The sequence below is a fragment of the Parus major genome, chromosome 19 (genome assembly GCF_001522545.3).
Source record: "Parus major isolate Abel chromosome 19, Parus_major1.1, whole genome shotgun sequence".
NCBI classification, from domain to species: domain Eukaryota; kingdom Metazoa; phylum Chordata; class Aves; order Passeriformes; family Paridae; genus Parus; species Parus major.
Window position 1 is genome coordinate 7,273,204 of NC_031787.1, and position 26,728 is coordinate 7,299,931.

The window sequence follows — 26,728 nt, forward strand, 5'->3', positions numbered from 1 at the left end:
CTCCATAAAATAATCTTGGTGAGCTTTACAGGCCACATGTAATGATATTTCTTAACTTGAATCTTCCATCTCATTAGATTTTTATTCTGAATACTGGATTCTGCCCTTGGAGCTGTACCTTTAGGGTGTTCAACTGTTTCACTATTTAATTGTTTTTCCTGAATTCACAAGTTTTCTAAATGTCTTCAGGCAAGACAAGCTCAAGTTCATGGTAACTAAATGTAGCTTTCCTGTAACAGAATCATTTGAGTGATGTTTTTAGTCTTACCTGAATAGCAAAGTGAAAAAAATCAGGGAAGAAAAGTGAGGTTACAGAGAAGTTAGTGCTAGAAATAACATAAAAACTAATCATGAACAAATTGTAACATGTAAAAGGGGTTTTGTTTTCTTTAACAAGAAAAATATATCTGGCAGTGAGCAGTTAAGTGCTTACATATGAGTTAATACCAAAACAATAAGAAATCATCTTTCTTTATTCAACATGCACCAAACAAATAGATTCAAATGCATTTATTCTCTCTGATTTTTATGCAAACTACAAATTGCAAATAGAGTATAAAATAGATTGTCTCCTGTAAGAAAATCTGGTTCCTGTTATGACAAAAATATAGTATTAAAGATTTCTTTTAAAAATAACAGCTTTATAAAATGCTAAGTAAAAAACTAACATCAGTGGTTGGTTTAAAGCCAAAAGATTAAGCCAAGGATCCATTAGAAGCCTAAAAGAACCTAAAGGGGGAAATATCTTATTCTTGTGTTTATCTACAGGTGCAGTGAGAAATAGTTGCTGTTCCAGGTGCATTAATAAGCCCATTTCTTTTATTTACTGGGCAAGCATCAAAGATCTTTAATGCCAAGAGTGACAAGCAGCTCTAATTCTCACTGCAGTCCAGAGTGTAAAATTTGCTCATAACCTTAATAAAATCAGTAAGTTGACCTTTTGGCTTGAGTTGTGTTAGAAGGATAAATACAGTTTAGTATACAGTCTGGAACCCTATTAAACTTTTAAAATAAAATGCTGAATTAAGAAATAATGCAACACATTTCTAGGATTTGACTGTTTCCTATGAGAATCACAAGAGAAGCAAAGCTGGCTTTTCTGCATTCATTCTGAGAACTTCAGTTATCTCTACTTAAAAAAGGTCAAGTTGCCATTTTCTGCACCGTTTTAAATACACAGTATCTGCAATTTGGAAACTCCTTCCTTGTGCCACCTACAATTTAATCTGCAGTAAACTGAAAAACCTTAGTGTGAACAAACAAACTGGAACCCAAGTTGTTTGACAAGCTTTAGAAAATCTGGAGATGCATAGATGTGGCTCCATCCTTCCACTTGTTAACATGGTCTGAAATAACAGTTCTGCAGAGTGGACAGGTTTTTTCTCTATTAAACCATAAAGAGATGCATTCTTCACAAAATGTGTGCTGGAATGAAAAGAATGACAACTTAGAGCTTCTAAGCTCTTCCATTTATATTATTTGTACAGTCTGATTTCTAAAAATAATCATCAAACATACACTCATCTATTTTTTATGTTGTCTTGTATAACAGTAGTTTAAAATATTCTTTAATTTAAAAAAAAACCAACAAAACAACAAATGGGATTATGTGTATTACCTGACAGATCAGCAGAATAGGCTTCTGAAATTCAGCTTGGCAAATGGAACAAATATCATCAGATTCAGAGCACTGTCTCTTGCTGGCTGGCACCCCATAGTGCTGTAAAACAAAGGATTTGCAGCAAATATTAATTTTGAGGGGGATGAAAAAGCCAAACCCAAATACCAGGACAGAAAGGAATTTGGAATAAGGGCTGCAGGGAAACTTAAATCCCTCATCTAAAGAAACATCACTAATTTTTAAAGCAGAAGCAGGACGAAAAAGATTATTTCACATCCTTTTATCTGAAGGGTGTGCAAATATTTTTGGTGGGTGATTTTGTTGTTGTTCAGGTGACAACACTATCATTCAGTCGAGGAACTCAGACTGTGAAATGGGAGAATGAGTATACAGGGATTAATTTAAAAATGCATTTGTTTATTGCTAAAACAACACAGGAATGAGGAATTTGTAGAAGGATTTTCATAGAAACTGGGGTTATGGTTTTGTCATAAGAGAATTCAGTACTCACTGGGCGTGTAAAAAATATCCGTAAGACCTGCCTGAAGTTTCTCCATTGTCCAAAAAAGCTCAAAAGCTGAAATGGGAAAGGAAACTTGAGTTATGCTTAAGAATTTTTTCACTGTAAACTAAAAAGCTCCTAAGCTTTTGATTCCAACACTGGAAGTCTCATTGCTGGTTGGATGTTCGAGTCACATAAGCACAGTGATAGTTCAGACTGACCCTATTTTAAATGTTTGAAATGTAACCAAATGAAGAATTTTGGCTGAAGTTTTCCTGGTGGAAGTCTGGTTTTTAAGAGTGGTTTTTAAGGTTCTGAAATGAAGCACTGGAGTGCAAATGTATCAGCATTATTATTATTATCATATTTGCAATGGTCTTTTAGTCCTGGATTTAAAGTAGCAGAGCATGACGAAGTGTTGGTCATGTTTAAAGCCAAACTGGTTATATTTGGGGCAGATGAGCTCTTTGGAGAAGCAGAGAGCCATTGGGAAGATGTTTAACTTGTTTAGCATCACACAGGATACTCCAGGAGAGAAAATTTTCTTTCTTGGAAAATGGTGACTCTTTTAGCTGTTAATTTTATCTTTATTTTTGCAAGTTCTGTGTCTGATGTGAGGAGACCTATGGCAGCTGTGTCCTTTGCTTTGCAATCCCAATCCATTGTTAGATAAAGACGATTTTGAGTCCTGAACCAGTTTTTCTGGAAGGCTGCATCAGTAAAACTGAAGCAATTTGGCAGTGAGTACAGAGGGGAACTTCCAGAAATGTCTTGTGTCTGTAACCCTCCAGTGATTATTCCTGCAGAACAATCACTTGAGAATTTTATATAAAATTTGAGAAGAGTATAAAGCTTGCATACCTTGAGGATGAGGTAGAGAAGGCCCAGCAGAATGCCAAGGGTCCATCCCAGTGCAGTGTCCAGCTCCCCATAGGCGATGAGGTAACGGAACCAAACTGGTATGGGGACAAACATACGGTAATACTGGCAGAGTTCTTCTAACAGCATGTACCAGTAGCCCTAAGCAAGACATGCAAAGGAATAGCTCAAGATTTACAACTCCAAGGATTTCTAAAATACACAGAAAAGATGCATTGTTATTCTCTGGAGTAGCTTCTTCTCGTAATGAAACAATTAAATGTGTAGCACAGAAAAAAAAGATCAGAGGATGAGTCTCACCACAACTATCCAAGCAAGAGTAGCAGAATTGATTGCTGGACTGCAGAAAATCAAATTATAGTCTCAATTGGGATGGCTTGGCAGATGCCTACCTACTTAACAAGGCCATCAGACTTAATTTCATAAGCATCACAAAAAGTAAAGTGATGTGAAAATTTGGTCACAGAGCTCAGCTTGTCATGAGCCAGAGTTGTGTCCCTCACTGAGGGTTAAAAAGTGAGAATAAGGCCCATTCTTTTAGTAACAAACAATTATTATTAATAATAATAGTTATTAATTGTTAATAATACATTACAAACTCTTTTCCTGTGAACAGTTTTGTGTCTGTCTAAGAAACTTGTTTATTTTCTTCTGATAATAAACTTCTTTAAGGATGGGGTGATATAAAAACTGGGGAGCCAGGAGAGAAGCAAAAGGGGAGCTGGACTGAACAGGTAACCAGCGTTGGTAACACCCAAAAAATTAGTGAATAACGAAACACAAGTGTCCTGCACAGAACACTGTGTGTGTACATGTATAACCATAAATATTTAGCTTAGCTTTTAAAGAAAGAAAGTTTTTCTTGAAACTGTATTTGTAACTCTTTCTATAAAGTTCACAGGACGATGCCACAGTTTGTCACTATTGACCAGATTTCTTCTTTAATTTAGCCACAGTTGGTGTAATGGAATTTTCAATAACTTTTTTGCATGTTACATCACTAGCTGTAGAAAAAAAATAGAGATCTTGATTATATATCAGTATTTGGAGAAGCCAGTTGTACCTCACAAGAACTTGTTCTGGTACATTATACAAGATAAAAACATCCCAAAACATCCTGTTCAAATGCTACCACATCAAACTGTACTTGCTAATTTACTTTTTCTGAACCAGCACTAGTAATTGCAATTTTAAGATAAAATGTAATTGGTTTTGCCTGCCTCACCTTGGGAAGCAGATAAAAATAAATACACCACCAGTGAGTGAAAGCTTCTGAGAAAATTATTAAACCTCACTGATTTGAGAAATTAAGCTATGAATCAAATTCCTTCATCTGACACAAATATTCCTTAAGTTTATTAACAACAAAGAAAATTCAGGATTACTTTTGAAGAGACAGAAAAAAACAGCTGTTTGCACATGCAGATCTTAAAATCTTGACAGTTCTTGTTGAGCATGTGCAAAATTTGCTGTGCTCCAGCTGCTTCAGGCCAACTGCCCATGTACACATTCCTACAGAGCAGAAAATAAAAGGTTTGCTTCAACCCCCAGCTTGGAGACAGAAATAAACCCATTTATCCAAGGATATAATACAAGCAATTGTTTCAGATCAGGCTGAAAACCTTTTTTAGCACCAAGCAGAGAAGAACATGAAATCCACAGGGTTTTCTTGCCCACAGTGTAGTGGTGGATTATATACAGACATTTAATTAAAGATTTTTCTCTGGGTAGAATTTAATAATTAGTTACTTTTACCATAAGAGAATCTTCACTAGGAATCAAAACTACAAGCTTGTTTCCTTACCTTGGATTTAAAGGACATGATAAAAGAAGGCACCAGGAGAATAAAGCACTTCAAGCCCATGAAGAGGAATTTCAGAATAAAGTCTGTGACTCCCACAATCCAAAGCACCTCCCAAAAGTTCATAAAATCCACGGTGGGGCTTAAGAAGATTAAGCTACAAAAAGAAGTATCAGAAGTTACTGGAGCACCCTATTTAGAGGAAACTGTAACCTGAGATTATCACAGCAGGTTTAATTAAAAAAGGAAACCTGGTTTACACCAAGGGAGAACATTTGCTAAGAAAATGAACTGCTCATTGTAAATGGATCACTGAGGATCTCTGACAACTTTTCCATCTTGGAACCTTCTTTACTGTATCTTCATCACAGCCCCCATCCTCCAGAGCTCAGTTTGCTGTCTCAGTTTGGCATTTAGCATTTGATTTCCAGCCAAGGCTGCAGCTACAGAATGGCCAAGGGGGAAAAATCAATTGGAGTCATAAACTCCACGGAGCACAAGGATGCCACATTTGGTATTCCCAAGGGTCAAAGCTGGGAATCAAAGCCAGGAACGGTCTCTGTGGCACAGCAGTGCCACTAAATCGAGAATGGAGTCTAGAAAATTCCATCATACTGCTTTTAAGGACAGCACCTGTTAAATTTGGCAGAAGGGGAGGAATGGAGATTAAAGTGAAAGAGAAACCAATGCCATAATTAAAGAAAAACAGCAGATACAGTGTCCCCAGTTAATGTCTGAGTAACTTATGGTGGGGTAGAACTGTTTCTCTACTTACCTGTGATACAGGGACTGAGAGTGGAAGGTGTAATACAAGAGGAGAGATGATCCACTTAGGTAGAGTAGTAACCAAGTGCATTGCAACTTGGAGCACCGTTCCTGCAAGGGGATTGTAAAGACACTGTAGTCCTTGCCTCAGAATCAGTGCTGATACACATCCCAAACACCCAGTCTGTTGCACCAGAGCAGTTACAACCAGAGGACTTTACCTCAGGGGTTTTAGACCCCATAAAATAGGAGAATAGTTAATAGTTAAGAAGCTACTACATAACTTACAAAAAAGTGATTTCAACAGTCAAAGTCAGAGGAGAAAAAATCCCACCCTCCTGAATTTTGCAAACCTTGTTATCTGAGTAGCTCCCCTGTACAGAGGCATTAAGACTTAACTTCCATCTTAATACCTAATATTATTAAGTAAATAAAACAGCATCTCCATTCACATTTCTTTAAAAAATGGATTAACTTGTTTAAGTCTTGCTTAACTTACAAAATTTTGTTGCATAGGGTGATACTTACTCTGAGAAAAACCTGATTTACTATGCTTTTGTTTGCATATGCATAAGTTGTTAGCAGCCCAATTCCAAGAGAAATGCCTATTAGGAAAATAGGATCAGTTATAAACATGAAAAGAAAAAAAAAATCACTGAACTGGGTTAAAAAGCAGCCACTTCTAATATGTCTTTGTAATTAGAATTAATAGCTCAGACTCTCAAGCCAGAATAATTAAGCACATTGTACATATGCCAGCAAAGGAAACAGAAGCCACTGAAATGTAGTTTAGTAAATCTCACTTTCTGATGAATAAAGCAAATAAAAATAAAGCTAAAAATAAATTGAATTACATTACAGGCATGGTTATTAGTACATTTCTTGGCAGGGGGAAGGGAGGAGGGTCTGTTCCCTCCGAGCTGATTTTGCTCTACTCTACCAGTTATGTGCTGCATGAGGAGTTTGACACACAGGATCAGGAGGTAGGGCAGGCTCTTGTGCAGCCACTGCAGGAGGTACCGCAGCTCCGACAGGGAGCTGCCGCCCTGCTCCTCCGGCTCCGGGGCTGCCTCCTCGAGCCCTCCTGCCTCGCCATGGGCGTGCCCGTGGGAGCGGCTCTGGGAGCCCGGTCTGGAGGCCCGGGAGCTCGCGTTTTCCCTGGATTCCCCCGCGCTGGAGTTCAGCTGGATGCGCACGTCCCCGGTGCTGGGGTGGCAGGAGCCCTCTCCCGACAGCCTGGGCGAGGAGGAGTCACCACCGCTCCCCTGGATGCTGTGGAGATGGGCGCAGTCGGGTTGCATGGTGGAGCTTGCTCCTGGAGGTTTTTCTAATTTGTGTCTCCTAGAGCGGGATATAAACAGGGACAGTTAAAGAAATAGATAAATAGTTCAGGAAAATAAAAATCCAGTAGGTTGTACTGAGCGACTGAATGAAGGCAAAATTCTCTTGAGATCCTGCCTGAGTTTGTTCTCTGGTTTACACCCACTCTCCACAGGACAACCTCCTGTGTCCCATAGTAAAATTATTTCCCTCCCTCCACGTGCTGATTTCCCAGCCTGCAGTGACCTGGCTGCCTTAGGAACAGCTAAAAGTGCGAATCAGAACAGCAAAATCTGCTGGACAGGAGACCAGCACTGGCTTGTACAGGAGAGATCTTGGAAGTGCTGCATAATTTCACAAAAATAGCAACAGCACTGGGCCAGAAAAGGAGCAAACACTGATGGGAAGGAAGCAGGGAGTACATTTCCATGCAACCATTAATTGGTGAGCGCTGGTTCAGACACGTCCAGCCAAAAGCCAGTGCATGCTCAAAACTGAGGGCCATTATGAGATTAATGAGATTATCCTGTCTGGGGAAGGGAGCAGAACCAGGTTAGGCCATTTTCTACGAAGCATTTAAAAGAGGGAAAAATGAAATGCAGCCAAATGAGGTCTGATTTATTTTTCCTTTGGCATCTTTTGGTTGTCTTCTGGGCAGTTTTTCACTTCTCTGTGAATCTTTACACAGATCAAATAGGGTTAAATCAACTTCTCTGGACTGGTGTAACATCAGAGTAATGATTTTGGAGAATGCCTTGAAGCTGAATTTGACACAATACTTGTCACTATGGAGTAATATTGAAACACTGAGAATGTTATAATCCTCCTCCTTATTCAAACTCTTACAGATTCCTCTTTGAAATTATTTTTTTCACAGCTAGGTTCACTGGGGATACAAAAGCAAAGCAAAATTGGTTTTGCACACCAAAAAGTTCTGGATGCATTTGCACAAACCTCAAATTCTTTAGCCTTTAAAAAGAAGGTAACATTAAAGAGTAGAACCACTTTAACGCATTAATATGAGAACATACTAATATTTACAAATACTGCTCCTACTACTATTTTTTGTTGGCCAAAGATGACATCATACTTCAAAACAACCAAAATTCTCATTCTGTATTTTTTTTGCACATGAATAAACGCGATGATGCGGAGATGGTATTGACTTGTGTGAACAGTGTTACTGAGCAATGTTTTTACAGGAAGGAGTAAATAATACACCTCATTTGCACTGCAGTTGGTGTTTTGGGGCCGGGTTCTGCAAGAAGTGACAGCTCGGTGTTTAAAAAGCCGGAGCTGGAGGATCGCAGCCGCCCCTGGCAGTACGCCGAGCAAACTTTCAAATCACCGAGTTATAACATGGGATTTCAGAGAAGACTCCCGCACCCACACAGATTTCGTTCTCCCCTCCAAAAATTAGCTAAAATAAGGCTCTTGAGAAAGGCCTCTTCGAACGTTCCGCGTCTCTCCCGTGGCCGCTGCTCCCCCCGCGCTCCGGGAGCTGCCCCCGCACCTCGCCGCCACCCCCGGGAGGGTTTGAACCGCCGGGAACTCCTCAGGAAGGTTCGTCCCGGGAACCCCTCGGGTGGGTTTATACCGCCGGGATCCCGCACAGGGAAGGAAAGGCTGATCCCGGAGCCGCGTCCCCGTGTCCCCCTCCCTGCCCTGTGCTGTGAGGGGACGCGGGGGGCGGCCCCTTTCCCGCCCCTTCCCCGGTACCTCATGGGGCGGCCGGCGCCTCCCGCCCGCCGCCCGCCGCCATCGCCGGGGCCGAGGGGGTGTGAGAGGGCGCGGTGGGGGGAGGAAGAGGAGGAGCCGTGAGGGGAGGAGGAGGAGGAAGAAGAGGAGTGAGGAGGAGGAAGGCTTCGAGCTGGGCGTTGCTCTGGCAACGCCGCGGCCTTCGCCCCGTCATGGCCCGTGAGGGCCGGGGGGCGCCTCCCCTCAGCCTCAACCCCGCCAAAACGAGGGGGGGAGGTTGCTGTTGCTTTTTATTGAAGGCCTCAATTAAAATTAATCTGGGAAGGTAATAATAAAGAAGGAGATGAAGGGATGTATATAAAAATATATGTGTACTGCGGTATCATTACTTGTCGGTGGCGATTAAGGGAGTCCTGCTGTCTGGAAATTGGCTTTGCCTCCCAGGAAACCTGAGGAAAGCGCTGCCCTAGTTAATGCTGCTGTAGCTCTTGGGAGATGCTTGGAACGAAATAGATACAGGTTTTCTTTTGAAATATGCTCTTGAATAAATTAGTTTGCGTCCAGAAATGGCATCTGTTTTCCCTGGCTCAGATATTTTTCTAGAAAAAGTGTTTAGGTATGCAGCTCACATGGAAAGTGGGACTAATATCTGAGTAGCTTTGAAAAATGGTGCTGTGTTGTTTTGAGTTAGAACAGAAATGCCGGTTTAATTCCAAAGTTTAAATACAATAATGCTGTGGGGTCAGTAACCCCTGGAGAGGGAGAGGATGGGCCTTTAGACACAGATCTTATGAAGTAAAAAACTATGTGTTTGGAAGAGTTAAGTGGCCTGGTGTTCAGTGACACCATCTAACAACAAAGCTTCTCTTTTATTTTCAAGGAAGTAGCTGAAAACACTGGCTGCATCTATGTGTCTCTTGGAGGTAGGTTTTGAGAAGGCAATTTGGTCTACTTTTATGATGTTTTTGGAAACTTTGCTTAGAATTTCCTGACTGGAAAGTTCAGGTCACATATCCTCTGCATTTCACTCAGGCTGTGGCTGATGGATTGGAAGAAACCTGAGCTGGTTATTACAGATACACTTAAGTATTAAACATACCCACAGGCCTCCTGTTCCTGTAGGCCCTCTGAACTCAGACCTTTCTCATTTGTGTAATTTTTCTGTCTAATTATCCCAATACTGCTTCGGTTAGCACCAATGCAGATTTCAGATGCCTGGCAGAAAGCACTCAAAGAATTTCATGGCCATGTCCCCATCCTTCCAAGGATAACACAAACCTGTTGTGTTTGGCTTCTGCTGTGCCATATTGTTCATTCTCCCACTCTTTGCTCAGTCAGTCACTTGCATCGTGTTTGGATTATGAAGGACAATCTGAAAAAAAATCATAATTTGCTTCTCAAATCAGGGAAAGCAATTATAAATCTTTTATTTTTAAATAGTGTTTTATGATTGGAAATTATGCATGCCTTCTGTACATCGCTTGGAAGGGTATAAATATAAAAGATTTGTTCAGCTGTTTCTTTTTTGTAATTATAAAATGCTTTAAAGTAAAAATGTAGCTTTAAATCCACGTTGTTCTCAAACTGTTTCTCATTGCCACATGCACTGAAAATATGAACTTAATTCGTGGCAGCTTATTAATCAGTGGTGTTTGCTCATGCAGGTCACTTGCTGATTTATCTTCAATTCACAGCTCATTAGAAGGTGTGTAACTCTTCAGAGATGTTGTTATTTAACAGGTATGTTTTCCTACTGCCATTAATGACCTCTGGATTTAGTAACTCCTGACACAAGAGGGATTTGGGAGATTATTCACAGAAAATTGGAAGTCTTTTCCCATGGGCACTGGACACATTAGGTCATGGAATACCTGGTGATAAATTTACCAGTCTGTATTTGGATTCTACTCCCAGGATGCCAATAAATTTCAGAGTTCCCAGGCACATTTTCAGCTGTTTATACACTCAGAAGTATCCCAGACTTTCTCATCCTCCCAGGAAGTGGTAGTACCTTCTTAACTGGTGCAATCAGCACTTTGATCAGTGTGCACCTGCTTTTTCTGGGGTTGTTCAGTGCATGAAAACATTGGAACAAATTCTGATCCTGTGGAACTCTGCCTGGGATGCCCTGGCAGCTCAGTATTTACCTCTGCAGCAACAGTTACTCTGTCCTAGAAGCTGCTCAGAGCTTGTTTTGTAGGCAGAGAGAGTAGAAGAACATGTTTTGTGTCCTGAAGGAGATCTGCAGAAACCTGAGCAGGTTAAGGGATTAAAATCTTTACCTTTTGTATCACCTTTTTTCATCAGAAGGAAGTGGTGCTTTCAAATGAGGTGTGCATCTGTGGTGGAATTTAAAGGAGCTGATCTCAGATACATGGAAAGCAATTTTAGTTAATGATATGATAAAAAAATGGGTTTTTTGGTAAGTCTGTAGAATAGCAGAATGTCCTGAATATTCAAAGGCTTTATTGGTTTGTCTTCATTTTACCCAAAATGCTGCTTGAGTATGGAAGACTTCTGCAAAATTAAGAGGGTTTCGTTTAAACTGAAGGATTTGAAAGTCCTGCCAAGAGGCTGAAATAACCTTTAAAATTCGAATGTTTCCTGAGCTTGGAGTGCTCCATCTTTTAAAAACTGTCTCCTGCAACTCTACAAACCCTGAGTTCAGTTTGTATTTCGAGCACGAGAAAACAGCTCCTGTGCTCCTGTATTTGAGACAGTGAAGAATAAAGCCCAGTTCTGAAAACATTCCTGAGGTGATGGCTGAGTTTCACTGCTGAACTCTGATCCTCTAAGCTTTGTCAAGGAGACTCGCAAGGAATTTGAAGCAGATATTTTTGTATTGCAATGACATCACCCCGTTCCCTGAGGTTTCCAGAAATCTTACGGGCCCTCTGTGTACAGCAGCGTGTTCATTCCTGTGAAGTCATTCTAAACGGAGAGTAATTCCACTGCAGTGGTGTCATGTAATTGTTCTAAAGCTGCTGAATTAGATCCCGGAGCTTTTTTTTTTTTAGGCAAAGATAAAGCCTTGAATGAGAATCAGCCAGCGGAGCCACAAAGGGCAGCTGTAGTTTTTGCTCCCTGCACAGGAGGGTGCTCAGCCTCTGTCTTTATCTGCAGGAAGGAGCGATTCCCGTGGTCATCAGAACCAAGCGCAGAAGCTGTTTCCTGAACCGGGCTTTTCTTGTAGTGACACTGGAGGATCTGTTAAATCCAGTGACTCAAAGATTATTCATCTATTCAAGAATTTCGAGAGGTGTGTGTTAATTGCTGCTGTTAGACCATTACGGAGGTATTTAGGTCAGAAGATGTAATGATCGTGACGTTGGTATTCTCTAATGGGTGTCCTTAAAGGTGCCGGAATTTCAACAGAATCTTTGAAGTTTCTCAAAATTAGGGTTTTTTCCATTTAATTTGCTCATCTGAACGTGTGAATCCCGGGGTGAATCGTTCAATAGAACAGTGAATTCTCATGTGTGTAAACATGAGTGGATTTACCCGGAAGGAGTAGATGAGTTTGTTAATTTATATTCCGTTTTTAGTACCTGCTAGTAGTTACATCCTTAATTATTCTGCATTTTCCTTGTTAAATCATAGAATATCCTGAGTTGGAAGGCATCCACTGAGATAATCAAAGTCCCACTCCTGGCCCTGCACGGACAGCCCTAGCAATCCCACCCTGTGTGCAATATACAGCAATATATTTAATGTTCCAAACCTAAATTAATCTTCTAACATAACTCATAAAATGGAATTTGACTTTCTGTTTACCTTTCTAGGGATGAAAGAGGGACGTCTTGGATGTTATTGTCTGGTCAGGTTTTAGTTAAGTGACTCTTCTGTCTGAAAGCAATTTGTCAAACCTGTGTGTTATACAATATTCCAGCCCTCTGGATGCACATCCAATTTTGTCACCGAGGAAAGACAGTTTTATTTTTAAAAAGCAGATGTCTGGAAAAAGAAATATCTCCTTTCAGACCTTTTGGAATAAATACAAACCCAGAAATGTAGTAGGCAAAATCTTGTTTGCTGTGTGGAAGGGGATTCGTCCCCTTAACGTCAGCACATAAATATTTGCTTCATTTCAGTCAATATTTACCTCACGGGTCAATAAAACTTGTTTTGCACTTCACAGAGTTAATATTTACTTGCTGTTTTTAGCTTGGTGACAATATTTAAAATTCTCTTAAGGGTATGGGGGGCTTTTCTTCTTATTTTCTAACAAAAGATTTTGTTTTAACAGAGGTGTGTTAGTTCATTAGGAAGTGTTATCCATGAGTCAGACCGTGTTTGTCATGTAATTAGATTATCCAGATTATGTCTATAACACTTTAAAAGTATGAAAAGGATTTTTTTTTTTGTTGTTTGAAAGGGTCAAGTGACTAAATGTCTTACCAAATTCAAAAGTAATTGCTTGTGTCTGTAAAATTAGGCTGTAAAACTTAGGACACAGACACTAATTCAGAAGGTAAAGTGAAATTGAAGTACTCCTAACTCTGAAAATTATTTTTGTTTTGGAAAGCAATCATTAACAACCATTATTTCAGTTAGGTCAAAGCACAGTGGCCAGGCTTGTATGGTTTAGGAGGAAATGCAGAGATGAATTTTAGATCCTTATAGTTGACAAGACCACATTTGCAAACGTACAAGTTCATTTCCACAGAGGAACTTCCCCCATCTGCATTTCATATTTATATCACACCTGGCTGTGTGTTATTTCCAGTGGTTGAGGTTTATTAGAAGTTGATCCATTACTTTCAACCTGCTCCAGCCTTTGTCTGCAGCCTGTGGGTGAGGGACAGGCCCAGCTCCTGTGTCTGCTCCAAGGAGATAACGGGGTGCTTGTTAAGCCACATGTGTTATCTCACTGCCATGTACCCTGGTCCTGCCTGCTGTACTTAACCCCAGTCCTCAGCAGTTTGTTTACATTTCTGTCACAAAGAAAAACCAAACATCTCCAGTTCTGTCCCTCAGAATGGTGATTTTGTCATTAATACAATTAGAGTGAGGGTGAGGTTATTTAATTGAAATCTTCAGTTGAACTAAAATCTCTGAACTAAATCACAGCACACCCATATCCTTCAAACTGTCAAACAAAACATCTGTTTATGATAATGATTATCTTAATTGAAGAATTCTAGCTTATGCCATGCTTTTCTTCATTAATAGAAAGAATTAATGAAACAATACTTAGAAAAGTACTTAACTGTTTAACTAAGAACTACTTCTGAAGTGAAACACTGCTGAAGGGATGTTGGAATTCATCTTAGACTCCTATATTAACTTCCTCCTGATGAACTTAACCAAGTTAACCATTTTTCAGCTTCCAGTGGTGCAGTAGAAATGTGCTTCCTTAAATCTGGATTGCTTGCAGACAGTCTGACACACTGGATTTAGTACAGCTGCAGAATTAACATTCAAAACTCCCATGCTGCACAGTTTCCCCACGTGTTACATAAAAATGTTCTGCAGTTCCTTGCTCCAAGGCTCCTCTCTTAGGGGCTTTAGCTGCCTGTTTGCCTTCTTTTTGGTTACTGTCTTAATTTATACACAATCCAATTTTATACACTCACCTGAATTACTCTTCATTGTGAGATAAATATGGTAAATTGATAATTTTGCCTAATATTGACTTAACATTCAAGGTGTAACCGCTTCAGAACATATTTTGAAGGTATATTGTGTTTCAGGTGATGGGAAGAAATGTTTCTTTGAACACCTGAGCTGTAGAGCTGCCATGGTTTGGATGTTGTTGAGTTTCAACATTTGAGCATCCATCTCTATCTTGTTTAATCCTTCAAGGCAGAGAATGGCATAGGTTCCATTCGCAAATTTTCAGGATTTTTCATCCAGAGACTGAATTTCATTCCAGAAGATTTTTGGAAAAGCAACTAATTGGACTTATGGAGTAGATGGATTTTAAAGTCCTGTGGTGGTAGGTAAATACCATCAAGAATATCCCTCCTCCTCCCTGGGTTTTCGTGGCAAAAGCAGTTCTGTTACTTTTGTATTCTAAAGGAATATTTCCTAGCCTTTATTTTACAAAGAGTCCTTTTTAGCAACCAACTTAATTTTATCAGTTTTATCAGTTTTTCAGCCCAGACCTGGAAATCACTCCTTCCCTCTTTATCCTAATGGTCCTTCCCCTCAGGAAAATCTCAGCTTTGATTCCTATGGAGTCAGCAGTGAAGGATAGATTGGGAGCAGTGTTAAATTCTTGCTGGTGTGCTGCATCTCTTGACAGGAGAGCAGAGCCACAGAGGAGGAAATAGCATCAACATCCTTCATAAAGCAGAGAAAATAGGTGCAGGAAAATACTTTAAATTGAACTATAATGAAATTATTGTTTATGGCCCAGCTTCTCCCTTCCATCCAGAATCTGTCATTTAGGTGGCTGGGCCAGCAGGTGCAAACATAATTGAATTCAGGGAAATAAATAAGGAGGGAGGCTGGGGATTGTTTGCTAAAAAGAAGACATCTAGTTTACTAATTAGGAGGATTTATAGGATGCTGCACTTAAAAATGGATGATTATTGATAGATCATCTTAATCATGAGAGTTACTTTATAGTTTGAGTTTCTTCCAGCAATAACCAGGAACAACAGCCCCTCTGCTCTGGACACTTTTGTTTGCAGCTGAGAAGTTTCTGAAAGGCTGAACAGAAACAGTGTTGTTAATTTAGAGAGGAGGTAGCAAAAATTATGTGTTACATCTGTCTTTGAATTAGTTACACAGAGGAAAGAATTTGGAATTTTTAATTATGAGAGCATGAGAAGTTATAGGACTGTAGGAAACTAAGATGGAAATTGCTTTTGATATTCTCATCTAAAGGTATTTTAATGGAAATCAGAGGTAGATATTAAACTAAAATATTAGTCAGTGGACACTGCTGAAGTGCAAGTTAAATATTTTTAAATTTCATTTATTTTAAATGCAGTAGTGCTGATAACACTGGCACTTAGGTCAATATCATTTCTCATTAAAGTTCTTTTAACACTCACAGCTTTATCAGTTACCAGCGAGCTCATCACAGCAGCCAGGTATGAATTACACATTTCCCATGCCTTTATCTAATTCATTTCTCCATCCTGCACTTCAATAATTTGAATCTGAAGTATATCAGGAAAACAGAGTTGTTTTCTTCTCCGTGGAGAACTCAAGCAGAACTATTCCTCACAAAGGGAAACAAACAGCCAGACTGAATTACCATGGAGGATGTTGCAGCTGAGCTTGTAAATAATATTTTGAGAAACTTACATTTCCTTCTGAAAAGGAAAGAACATTAAAGAATATTCTGAAAATATAGAGAGGGAATAATAGAAAAAAAAAAACAAACCCAAAACCCATAAGATAAATCTGGCTCACCAGCCTTTTTGCCATTTCATGTCTAACATTCATTTTTGAGATATATCAGTTACATCAAGCTGAGGCCAGTTTAGTTTTATGTGCCTGGTAAAATGGAGTGGATTCACAAGGATCTGGCCCATTCTCTTCTGTCACCTCATATTTCTGTTACCATGTCTGTACATTCTTTCTTAACAGTATGGAGAAAAAGAAATGAAAGTTTCTAAGTGAATATTTTTACATTCAGTTACTCCATAGAGCAACTTTCTGTTTTGTGTATTCCTCCAAATAATTCATCATGGTAAAATCCAATGCTGAAGTAAAAGAGTAAATTAAAATTTAGATTGGAAATTGAAATATCAAATGAATCTAATTTGAGGATTATGATTTCAGGTGTTCATATGCCCAGCAACAAATAAATGAATACCCAAGGAGTAGGACAGCCACACACACTCAGGGTTGGGGCAAACACTCAGCAGGAGCTATGGAATAAGAGGATCCTTTAGTACAGAAATCTGCACTTTGCTTTTGACAGGGCTGTTCTGAGCAGGGGTTTATAGTGCCCCAGGAGACTGGATTTTTCTGGACTGGGGAGGAACCAGTAGGTCTAGAGGTGTGTAGATGTATTTGCCATTCCTCAGTTGCCTCAGGAAGTGCAGAACTTTGCTCCTACAACTCCTCTGTGGGTGCAGACTGACATGTCCCATGGAAAATCCAGTTTAGTGTAAAAATTAGTTCAGTTTGCTTCTGATTTAATTGCAAAATCATTCAAACTTTGTGTGTTTTCTCTGTGAGTAATCCAAATTTAGATTTCACTGTTGGTGCTACCTGGGTTTCTTGTGTGTTTGTGTTTAATGCAGCTGAAAGTTATTATGTAAAATGGGTAAATTGGAGTCTTTAAAGGAGCTGCCAACTTGCATTTGCCTGAGTTACTTCAGCAGCGGAGAGGAGAGGAAGAATTCCAGACACGTCATCCTGATTTCACAAGTCTGCAGAGATCTCCAGAGTGGACTTACCCATCTGTGTGAGGTGGTAAATAGCTCTGTGCTTTTGTTCCTCACAAGTGCCTGCATATGTGTGCTCCAGCCGTGTAATCCATGTAATCCACGGATCCTCCTCTGTCTAGACAAACTGTTCATCCCCTTGCTGGGCACAACAGAGTCCTCAAGGTTGGCAGAAATGGGCAGTTGCATTCAGAATCACCCTGAACCCCCTAGGTGCAGTGCAGGTGCAGGACTTTGTCTCTGACCTTCCCCCAAAACAGAAAAATTGGCATCTGAACCTGCCTCCTTCACCATTCAGGGACAACACTTAACTCATGATTAAAGTGTTCCTCCCTAAAACGAACACTTTTTTGTGTTCACTCACCCTGAAGTTATAAAAGATAGGAAGGAGAGAAAAATGGAAAGGGAAACTTTACTTGCTCTAACCTTGACTTCCAAAACAATGCTGGAGAAAGCCACCCTTGTGTCTGGCTTTCCAAACCAAGGCCAGCTGGGGACAATTCCTGTCATGGATGTTGTTCACTGCTCTGACAGTGTTTGAGCCTTGTTGTTCACTTTTGTCTATGGCACGGTGGGAGAGCATTTCCCCTGCTCCAGAGTCCCTGTGGCATCTCCTCAGCACACAAATTCACCTTTCAGCTGGGTCCTACAAATCAAAGCCTCCTTGTAGAGCAAAACCACATTCCCTTCATTGTTGTTTCACACTGTGTACCCATGAAGGGCCCTTCTGGACTCAGTTCTAAAGGGATAATTGTACTATTTAAATATTAAACATCAAAGTTCTTTTTTTTATTGTTAAACCAATATTAAAGTAGGACAAAGCTGATTTACAGTTTATGGCAGTGCATTCCAGAGTCGCTGGCATTGCAGCTGATGTCCTGTTCCAGCAATATTGGCACTGCCAGGAGGCACAGAAATGGAGATTTTAATCAAAAAACTTTATTTGAGATCCACTTCAGTTAAATTATAAGTTAATCTTGCCTTGTGAACTTCCAGGCTGTTAAAAAGGGCAAATGGCTGCAGTGTCCTCTGAAACAATTCAAATCCCATATTTCATCAGGAGATGATTCCACTGCCCTGGAATTGAAAGTTGGGTGTCTTTTCCTCACAGATTGTTATTTAATCACTATATATTAGCTTTCATTGCCCTTTTGATATATTTAGGCTCATAAACTTCTCATTGACTAGATTGAATTTACCACGATGTTGTTACTTTTTATGAACAGAATGAATCAATAGCAGATCTGTTGGTTTGCCCTGAGTTGTTTATTTTAAGGGCTGTTTAAACTTCACCGAGAGAAAATGGAAGGGCTGATGCCCAGTCCTCCTCTTCAATACTCATTATTTGGTAACACTCTGGGTACAACCTGCCTCAACCAGCAAGTGCTGCACACATTAACCAGAGATCCAGGGCCAGTAATATTTTCTAACATTATTTGAAATGTAAAATATTTTGCAGTATTTCCAATTTATGGTGTTTAATACTTTCAAATTACTTTATTGTTGTAATAGAAAGCTTTTGTTTCATTACTAGGGAATATTCCAGAATAAGATTTTTTTTCACTGAAAATAGTAACTCTGTCTTGAAAATGTCTGTCTGATATCTCCTGATAGATATATATAGATATATATTTATAAATGAGGAATAGTAATTTATTTTCCTGTACTCCTCAAATAATCAAACCAGCTGACTTCATGTATGGACTTGAAGCACAGTAATAAGAAATATCACTGGGTTCATTTTATCATTGAATTTTAGGGATGTGGTTTCTTGCTTTTTTTTTTTTTTTTTCCTGTTTGTTTAATGATTAAAATCATCTATTAATCAAGTGCCACATAGACAAGTGCAAAACTGTGCCTAGTGGAACTCAGGAATTCTTACATCAGTGTAATCAGGTGATTACAGCCCAGACTTTGTGCTTGCTGGAGGGATTTATTTGGATTCACTGTTGCCTCTATGGACTTCCTCCTCCATTATTTATGCATCTTTATCATTGTATTAAGTGGTTAATTAAATCTGGTCAGGTTAACCTTTGTTGATGATTAGAAGTAGGCATCTCAGCCACTGGGAAGCAAATAATTTTGGGTGGAACATCTTGTTCTTGTTTGAATAATTATCTTTGTTTACACTCACACAGCCTTAATCGCTTGAACCAGACATTTTTGGGGAAAGAGGGGGAGTGCCCAGAGCAGGTTTTCAAATGTACAGAAACTATAAAGGAGATACATTTCCCTTCCTTCTCCTCTAAGAGCAAAATAGAGAAATAGCTTGAATTAATAATCTAGAATTCAAAGTATTCACAAAGAGCTGTAATTTGTTGTTAAATAACTTTTAAAAGCCAAACCTCCAGGCTGACCAGCTGAACTGAGTCCTGTTTCCTCAGTTAGGATTCTTCAGCAGTAGCATTGCAATATTTTGCTGGTGGAGTATTTGTCATTCTTTTCCAATTATTACTGTTATTATTTTACAACTCTATTTGTCGTTGTTCTGGTCTGTTTGTTTTTTGCATGCTTATGAAAGCCTCTTGTCATTTTCCCTGTCCTTCCCCTTGGTTTGATGTTTTCTGCCAACTCCTCTGCCCTAAAGCAGAGAGTTGAGGAAAGAGGCCTTTTCTTTCCTCTTTTTCTTTGTGCAGTGGGATCTTACCTCCACAGACCCATTGCCTTTATTGCTCATGGTGGAGCAAATTTATCCCAGACAAATTCTCTAGGTGTTGTGGCTTCTGTTATCAAGGAGGGAAAGACCAGAAGCAGAGATGGCAAAGTGAACTCCTGGCAGAATTTCTGATTCTTCTTTGGAAGAACTCAACAGCTCAGTCAAAAGATGCTTATTCTGAAGATTATTTTATTTTGATCATGTAGTATTGTTTATCAACCGTTGCTTCTCAGGAACCAAACTGTGGGATCATAGGAGATCTGTAAGCTCATTGTGGTCCAGGAATTGGGATAATAGGAAATTAGAGAAGAAATAAACAAAAGATTTCTTGGTTCCTATAAACCATACTATAAACCATACAAACTATAAACCAATCATATATCTGTGTGGATACTTTCTGCCTCAAAAATGAGATGTTAAAACAGCAAAAGCTGTAGAGAAGGGCAAAAAATGCAATCAAAGATATGGCAGATGTGGGGAACATGAACTGTATTCCCATGTTCCTTCTGCAAAAAGCCTCCAAGTCATTTAAAGATGTAACTTTCTTTTATTCCTCTTCTGAATAAAATGGTCTTCTGTAAGTGATTTTATGATACATATAAATATTATGGTTATCAGTCTTCACAGTTAAAATAAGGCTTTTTTCTTTGGCAGGAGGAAGGCTATACATGCAAATTCAGATTCCTGATGCATTCCCACTAACTCTGCCCTTCTGTTCTGGCAGAATTAGGAAAAACTGTGGGTTTTGTATTTTATTTTATTTGTTTCTTTATGTATCGTGTGCTCTCTGATTCTCACTTATTTCTTATTTCACGTTCTTTTCTGTTTTTTATTTCTTTTTTGTTGCTACATCTGTGGCTGAATTTCTTCTTTTATTTGTTTACTTTGTGTTGAACTTTCTCTTAAATTCTCCTTTTCTTTTTAGCCAGACTTTTCCATTTCCACTTCCCTTCCCCTTCTACTTCCATATCTTTTCCCCTTTCCCCCCTAATATTATCATTTTCTCCTCAGAATTTGTTGATGTTTTTCTTTCCCATGAACTTTTCTGTCCTTTTTTTGGTATTTTGTACTTTACCTCAGGGGAGACTCAACAAGGATTTGGGCCTTTTTTCCTTAATAGTGCAAAACTGGATAGAATCCACCTTAAAAATGTGTGGGACAAACTCTGTCCTAACTGTTCTGTGGCATGAGGATGATTGGGAGCAAATAAATTCCTGTTTAGCAAATCTAACTTCTCCTAAAAATTCAGGCTCCATCCTTGCAGCTGGAAACTGGATCATATAATGGGTTATTACAAGCTGTTAAAATTTGAGACCGAGGAGGGGGAATAGACTGAAGTTATTCCATGGATTTTTCTGTTCTTTGTGGGAGGCTGTTAAAATAAAGCAACAGTATAAAAGATGAATTATATACAATTTAATGTAAAGCTGTTGGAAGCCATTAGGATATTTCTTCCTTGATTGTCTAACATTTGTGTACTTTTACAAACTTTTACATTTTTTGGTTCTTTCCGAACATTATGAAAATTGTACTGAGAGGAGTAAATTCATCTGCATAAAATTGACTGCAAAGAGCAATTAGTCCTTCATTAATATGCAAATTTGGTCCAGTGCAGATTCATCTGTATATGAGGCTTAAATATGCAAGTCAGTCTTGCTGTGCGAGAAGCCCAGATGCTTTTATTTACTTTGAAATTGAGGGATTTGGTTAATGATGTTGTTGACAGGAAAACTTGAATAAATTTGATGATCACCATCTTTCATATTAGACGAGGCCCATGGAAAAAAATTACCAAGTAAAATACCAATTTTATTTGGTAATTTCCTATTACCAATCTTGTAATAAAATGTAAGATAGAAAGTAATAGAGTTAGATTTCCTAATGTAGTTATCCTGAAACTTAAACTGTTCCCCAAAGATGGAGCCATTTTTCTTAAACTTTGTTTTTCCAGAGGGTAAAGACATCTCCATAAGCTGTATGAATAACACACTGCCTAGAGATTTAATATTGCAAAGTTGGTTCCATGACTTGCTTCAGTTGGTGAGAGGATATAAGCCTGGCAATGAAAAAGCAGGAGCTTTGGAAATGGTTCTTTGTCATCTTCCACGATTTATCTGTAGGTTCTTTTCAAGAATCAGTGTTGAGTCCTTTGCCCTGAACCTGTGGAACCGCCCTGGAATCTGTCTGAACACACAGCCAATGCTATTTGGATCACCTAAGCTCCTTATTAAACATTTTCCTAAATATCTTTAAATCTTTGCAGCCCTTGGTAATGATACTTTCTTCCTGCTGGCACCCACCATAGGCTGGCTCAGAGAAGCAGGGTGTTTCCTCACCAGTGAATCCAAGCTGTGGTGTGTCTTGCCTCTCCTCTTTTCCTACCCCACGGTTCATTTGGCACATCCAGGATTCCCCTGGTTTTGTCCAGCATCCATCACTCAGCCAGGTACGGGAACAGTTCCTTTGTACTCATCAGTCTTGATTCGCCTGCAAGATCCCACAAGTTGTTTCTCCTCATGTTTCTTCCTTTTTCTTTCTCTGTAATTCCCTCAGGCCTAAATCTAGCTTTGGCTTAAGCAAAACTGGTCTTTGACTTCAATCATGCCCATTTTTTCCTGGACCAAACCCAGTCTTCTGTCTTTCCTGAGCAAGGCATTGGCACTTCCAAAGTAACAGAGAGATGTGGTTTAAATGGACTGAACTGGGTGGTAATTTATAAAGCTCTAGTTGTAACTACCTGAGGACAAGTTAATAGATGAGACCATTTGATTCCTCTGACTTCCTGGCACAGCTGTTTGGGATATAAATCCTCACAACAGTTGGTTTCCAAATCCTTAATGTGCTGCACTAGGCAAAAAGTTTCTACAATCATGTTCAGGAGAGAAAAAAATTCAACACCAAACCAAAATTGTTCATGTGGTCTTGCAGGTGAATCCAAAAGCAGGAAAATAAAGATGGAATTGAGTATTTGGGGGGAACAGAGGAGAGATCTGATAGTCTTGTGAAGCTCTGGTTATCCTACAAGGGAATCTGTGTTTTTTACCATCAGAATGAGGCACTGACAGTGTCAGAAGGGAGTTTATTTGCAGTACTTAATCATTTAGGAGGCGATAAATTGATTAAAAGGTGAAACCTTAAAACCACACCATCTGCTGATACTTAAATAGCCTTTGCCTTTGAGAACACAGAATTGTTGGGCAGTTTCAGCATTTTTCAACGCCATCCACACCAATCTTGGCTTTCTGATACAGCCCCCAAAAGGAGGAAAATATGAATTTTGAAGTGTATAAACAACAGGCATCTCAGCACAACCTGAGGTTGTCTCCTATCAACTATGTAATCTTTATATTCTAGATTAATAAACACTTCAGCCTTGGAGTTTATTAGTCCAAAATATATTTATTACCTCATAAATTCAAACCCCCTCCAGTTACCATCTAATTAAACTGCAGTGCTGTGCATGCTATCTTTGGGGATGTATTAATAATGGAATTATCTTGTGAAACAGTAATTACATACTTTGTGCATTCTTTGCTACACTCTTTCTTCAGTGTCTGTGTGATGAGTGGGGCACACAGTGCTCCATTGTTTGGAGCTCCTCCAAACTCTCTGTGTATCCAAAGATAAGCAGATTTTTTTTTTCCCCCTCTTAGTAGAAGAGGGAGAAAAGTTTGTGCATTTTTTGTACTCAGGAAGGACCAATACCACCAGACTAGGAACAGTTATGAAACATGATTGTGCAAGTGATTTTAGCTTGTGTTTTCTCCTCACTCTTTGAGGAAATTACCCTCAGGAGTAAAACCTCCTTGCAGGATATGTTTTGTTCTTACTGCAGCTGCCTAAAGGTGAAGACAACCACTTTATCTGCAAGAAAATATTCATTTATGGGACTTATAGGTTTGAAAAAAGGAAAATGGGCTTAAAGCCTTCCTCAGGACAGAGATTTACTCACCATTTTCTCCTGTGGTAAGTGTACTTGCTGTATTCTAATTTATAAATGTATTGACTCTATCTGTGCTTTTGCTTTATAAGGTTGTCCCCGTCTTCTACTCTGGATAATTGGTATTGACAAGAATTCTTTTGCTCATTTTTCCTCACTTACTGCAGAATTAGGTGTCTGAATGCTGCCTGGTGTTCCCTTCCCTGCATGGAAAGAGGCACAGGAGGCAACACCTTTTGCACATAACTTCCCTGGAGTTTTGAAGTGCCTTATCTCTAGTTCAAGTACATCTGTTGAGCAACAGTGGGAGCGTGTGATTCTTGTTGACACAGGCTTTGCTCTACCTGACAGGAGTGGGGGATTATTCTCTCTTGTACTTCCAGCAGGCTGTGGGTTTAGGATCCATAGGTTGTGTTTTCTTGCCTTTTATTTGTTCATTGCAATTGCTGGGGCTGTGCAGTGTCTGCAAGGAGAGGAAGGGCACTTTCCACCAGTTTCCTCCCTGAATCTTTCAGATCTTTCCAACACAAGTTTTGCCTTCTCCCTGGTTTCTGCTCCACAGGTTCTGAAGTCTGATGCCAAATACAATATGGAGTAGTGGTCACTCACTTCATACAAAGAGGTTTGATTGCACTTCCAGCTGGAACTCCACTCCTGTATTGTGATTGCAACTTCATGTTTTACTTGCATTTTGCAGTCATTCAGGGGCCAAGTTTTCAAGTTTTCCAGATTTTGACTTGTTTTGATTTCACTGCAAAATCCTGCAAGAATTTTGCCAACAGCAAGGCCAATGTGTTTGAAAGCAGATTGCATTTCCAGTACCTAAAGCCTGGTCAGGTGTGAGTATCTCAGTAGTAAGAGTGACTCAAACTTGTAGCTTTGATTTCCAATAAGCCACTATTTGCTTTATCTGGTAATTTTCATCTGCCAGCACTCACAGTGATTTAAATCAGACCATTTTCATGGATGAGTGTTATTCTTTGGAAATAAAGAATGCCTGACAAGCTTCTGTAGTTTCATGAATAGATTTTTGTAAACCACAAAATGAAATGTAATTATTGTACTATGTATATTTTATGTTTCTTTATATATTATATGTTTTTATATTATATGTATTATTTATATATATTTAATCTCAAATGGCTTTTTCACCCCAATGTATAGGGATTCACCTTCTGAGATTGAACATCCTGTGCTTGGTATCATAATAAAAATGGTGTCTGATACCACTTGGCCACAGTGTAGAATGGAACAGTTTCTATTGTAATGAATAGCAAAAATCTGCAAAGAATAATTATATTTATGATGTATTGCTCAAACACACATTATTATTATTACAGCTCAGGATTAATTACCGGTTTGTCAAAACCTGCTGATCTCAAAACTTTTGGTTGTCTAATATTTCTTGTGGCTGCTGATGAGAAGATAGTCTGTGTGTCCTCAGAATGCTTTCCAGATTGTGTCTTGCCCGTTTGTTCTGTCACTCTGGTTTTTTGTCTCTGGTGTCTGATTTGGAAACTTTCAAACTAGTTACCTTTCTGATGTGTTTTTCCTGATGTGAATAAATTCACTGCAGAATACTTGCAGAGTAAGAGGTGTTTGTTGGCCAGCAGTTATATCAGATGAAATATACAGAAGGGTAATATTTCAGTGGTTTGTTTTTTATTTTGGTTTTTGTTGTTTTGTTGGTTTTGTTTTGGTTTGGTTTTTTGCTACAGGCATGAATCTGAAGATGATTTCTGGAAATTTTGGGAAGGAAAAAGACAGGGCTTTTATTTCTTAATTTTTTTTCCTTGTCTTCTGTATTTTGCAGCGATTGCTTTATGTCTGTAAGGTCAGCACGGTTGAAGGCATGAAGATGAGGACATCAAAGCCTTTGCCCACTTATGACAATTACTCTGGAAACAAACACAGCTCAGGAGACAAATGTTATAAACAACCTGTAAGTTCTGGTTCACAAAACAGATGGGAATCCAGAGATACTTCTGAACTTGGAAATGAAATTTATTCTCAAGGTAGTGGTTGAGCTCATTATCTGCTGTTCTTTCTAAATGTAAAGTAAGGAGTGCAATGCCCATGTATTCTGTCTATAACAGCTGACATGTTTTCTGCATTCCTGTGTTTGCCTAAGAAGACATGGATAATCAATTTGATGTGCAAAATATACTGCATGGATGAATTCTGATACATATCACTTGCCATGGCTGTGCTGTTATGAGGGGGAAAAACTTCCAGGAAGGAAACAGCAAGGAAAATTTGCCTGATAATTTTCTCATCAGTTTTTCTCCAAGGACATATCTGTAGGTGGATTCTACAGACAGTGTTTGGGGTGTTTTCCCCCCCTTGAGTGTCTGGTTCTGTGTGTGTCAGCTACTTTCTCTTGCTGTATTAGAAATCAAAGCTACCTTATCATTTCAGGATAAATATATCCATATTTATATCTCTATGTCTATCTTCTATAATTCTAACTAGAAAAAACTAACCTGAAACATTTAATTTTAAGCCTTTGTTATTATTTAAATATATATTTAAAGTAATTTTTTAAATTCCCTACATGCATTACAAATAACTTCCCATCTGATTGGGAAGCAGAATAGGCAGGAACCAGCAGCAGACAGATGTGATTATAAAAGATGTTCTGTTTGTTGTAATGAGACTTATGGTCTTAATAAACTCTTAGAATGTTTTTAACACAACCAAATTAAGTAAGTTTAAAATCTGATTTTCTAGTTCTAACCCTATCACATCACTTTTTGTCTTATTTATGAGAACAACCCCCCAAATTTTCCTTATTTTTAGAGAATTTCTCACAAAATAGAGTATCTCTAGTTCCAGCAAAATAAAAAAGGAAATTTGTACGGATAAAAAGCATGAATGACAATCCTGATCATGTGGAAAAAATCAATCTGAGCTTAGACATAGTTTCACATTAGTCTCCTCCTTTCTTGGAAGTCCATATTTTCACCAGAATATCTAGCAGCATTACGTGGCCTGTCAAAATTTGCTCATAATATTTCATGTCCTTTTGCTGGAAAGAAACAGCTGGATATTTTGTGTCATGATGTGACCAATCCACCTCTGTTGTTGTCATTTTAATTGCTGGGGCTGTAGTTTTAAATCCTCCACAGAAGGTCTTTGTAGTGACAAGCGAACGGTTCACGCTTCGTAAGCAAACATAAAGAATGCTGCTGCTAA

At 39.0% G+C, this 26,728-nt stretch overlaps 1 protein-coding gene and 1 long non-coding RNA gene across 11 annotated transcripts; one reads left to right on the forward strand and one right to left on the reverse strand.

Annotated features, from left to right (window-relative positions):
- Positions 1-454: 454 nt before the first annotated feature.
- RNFT1 (ring finger protein, transmembrane 1) lies at positions 455-8,653 on the reverse strand. 2 transcript variants are annotated; one of them, XM_015646399.2, is made up of 9 exons: positions 8,608-8,653; positions 6,509-6,909; positions 6,097-6,173; positions 5,579-5,679; positions 4,807-4,960; positions 2,985-3,143; positions 2,133-2,198; positions 1,619-1,720; positions 455-1,425 (listed from the first exon to the last, which is right to left on the reverse strand). In XM_015646399.2, the coding sequence occupies exons 1-9, from the start codon at positions 8,610-8,612 to the stop codon at positions 1,291-1,293; spliced, it is 1,200 nt and encodes a 399-aa protein (XP_015501885.1). In that variant the 5' UTR covers positions 8,613-8,653; the 3' UTR covers positions 455-1,290. The 2 variants fall into 2 exon arrangements, with proteins under 2 accessions (XP_015501885.1, XP_033374894.1); XM_033519003.1 differs by lacking the exon at positions 8,608-8,653 and adding an exon at positions 8,110-8,299.
- On the forward strand, positions 8,364-26,728 carry LOC107212785. 9 transcript variants are annotated; one of them, XR_004499903.1, is made up of 10 exons: positions 8,722-8,911; positions 9,467-9,509; positions 10,251-10,326; positions 11,710-11,845; positions 14,280-14,524; positions 16,794-16,962; positions 21,857-22,039; positions 23,429-23,559; positions 24,096-24,372; positions 25,347-26,728. It is a non-coding gene; the product is annotated as an uncharacterized LOC107212785 (long non-coding RNA). The 9 variants fall into 9 exon arrangements; XR_004499898.1 differs by lacking the exon at positions 24,096-24,372 and adding an exon at positions 20,248-20,331 and having other exon boundaries at positions 8,724-8,911; XR_004499899.1 differs by lacking the exons at positions 8,722-8,911; positions 24,096-24,372 and adding an exon at positions 8,364-8,451 and having other exon boundaries at positions 25,347-26,725.

Coding starts and splice junctions, on each gene's coding strand:
- RNFT1 (XM_015646399.2), bottom strand. Junction 2,199..2,984: donor TTCTCTACCTCATCCTCAAG/GTATGCAAGCTT, acceptor TTCCCATTTCAG/CTTTTGAGCTTTTTTGGACA. Junction 1,721..2,132: donor GGATATTTTTTACACGCCCA/GTGAGTACTGAA, acceptor TTTGTTTTACAG/CACTATGGGGTGCCAGCCAG.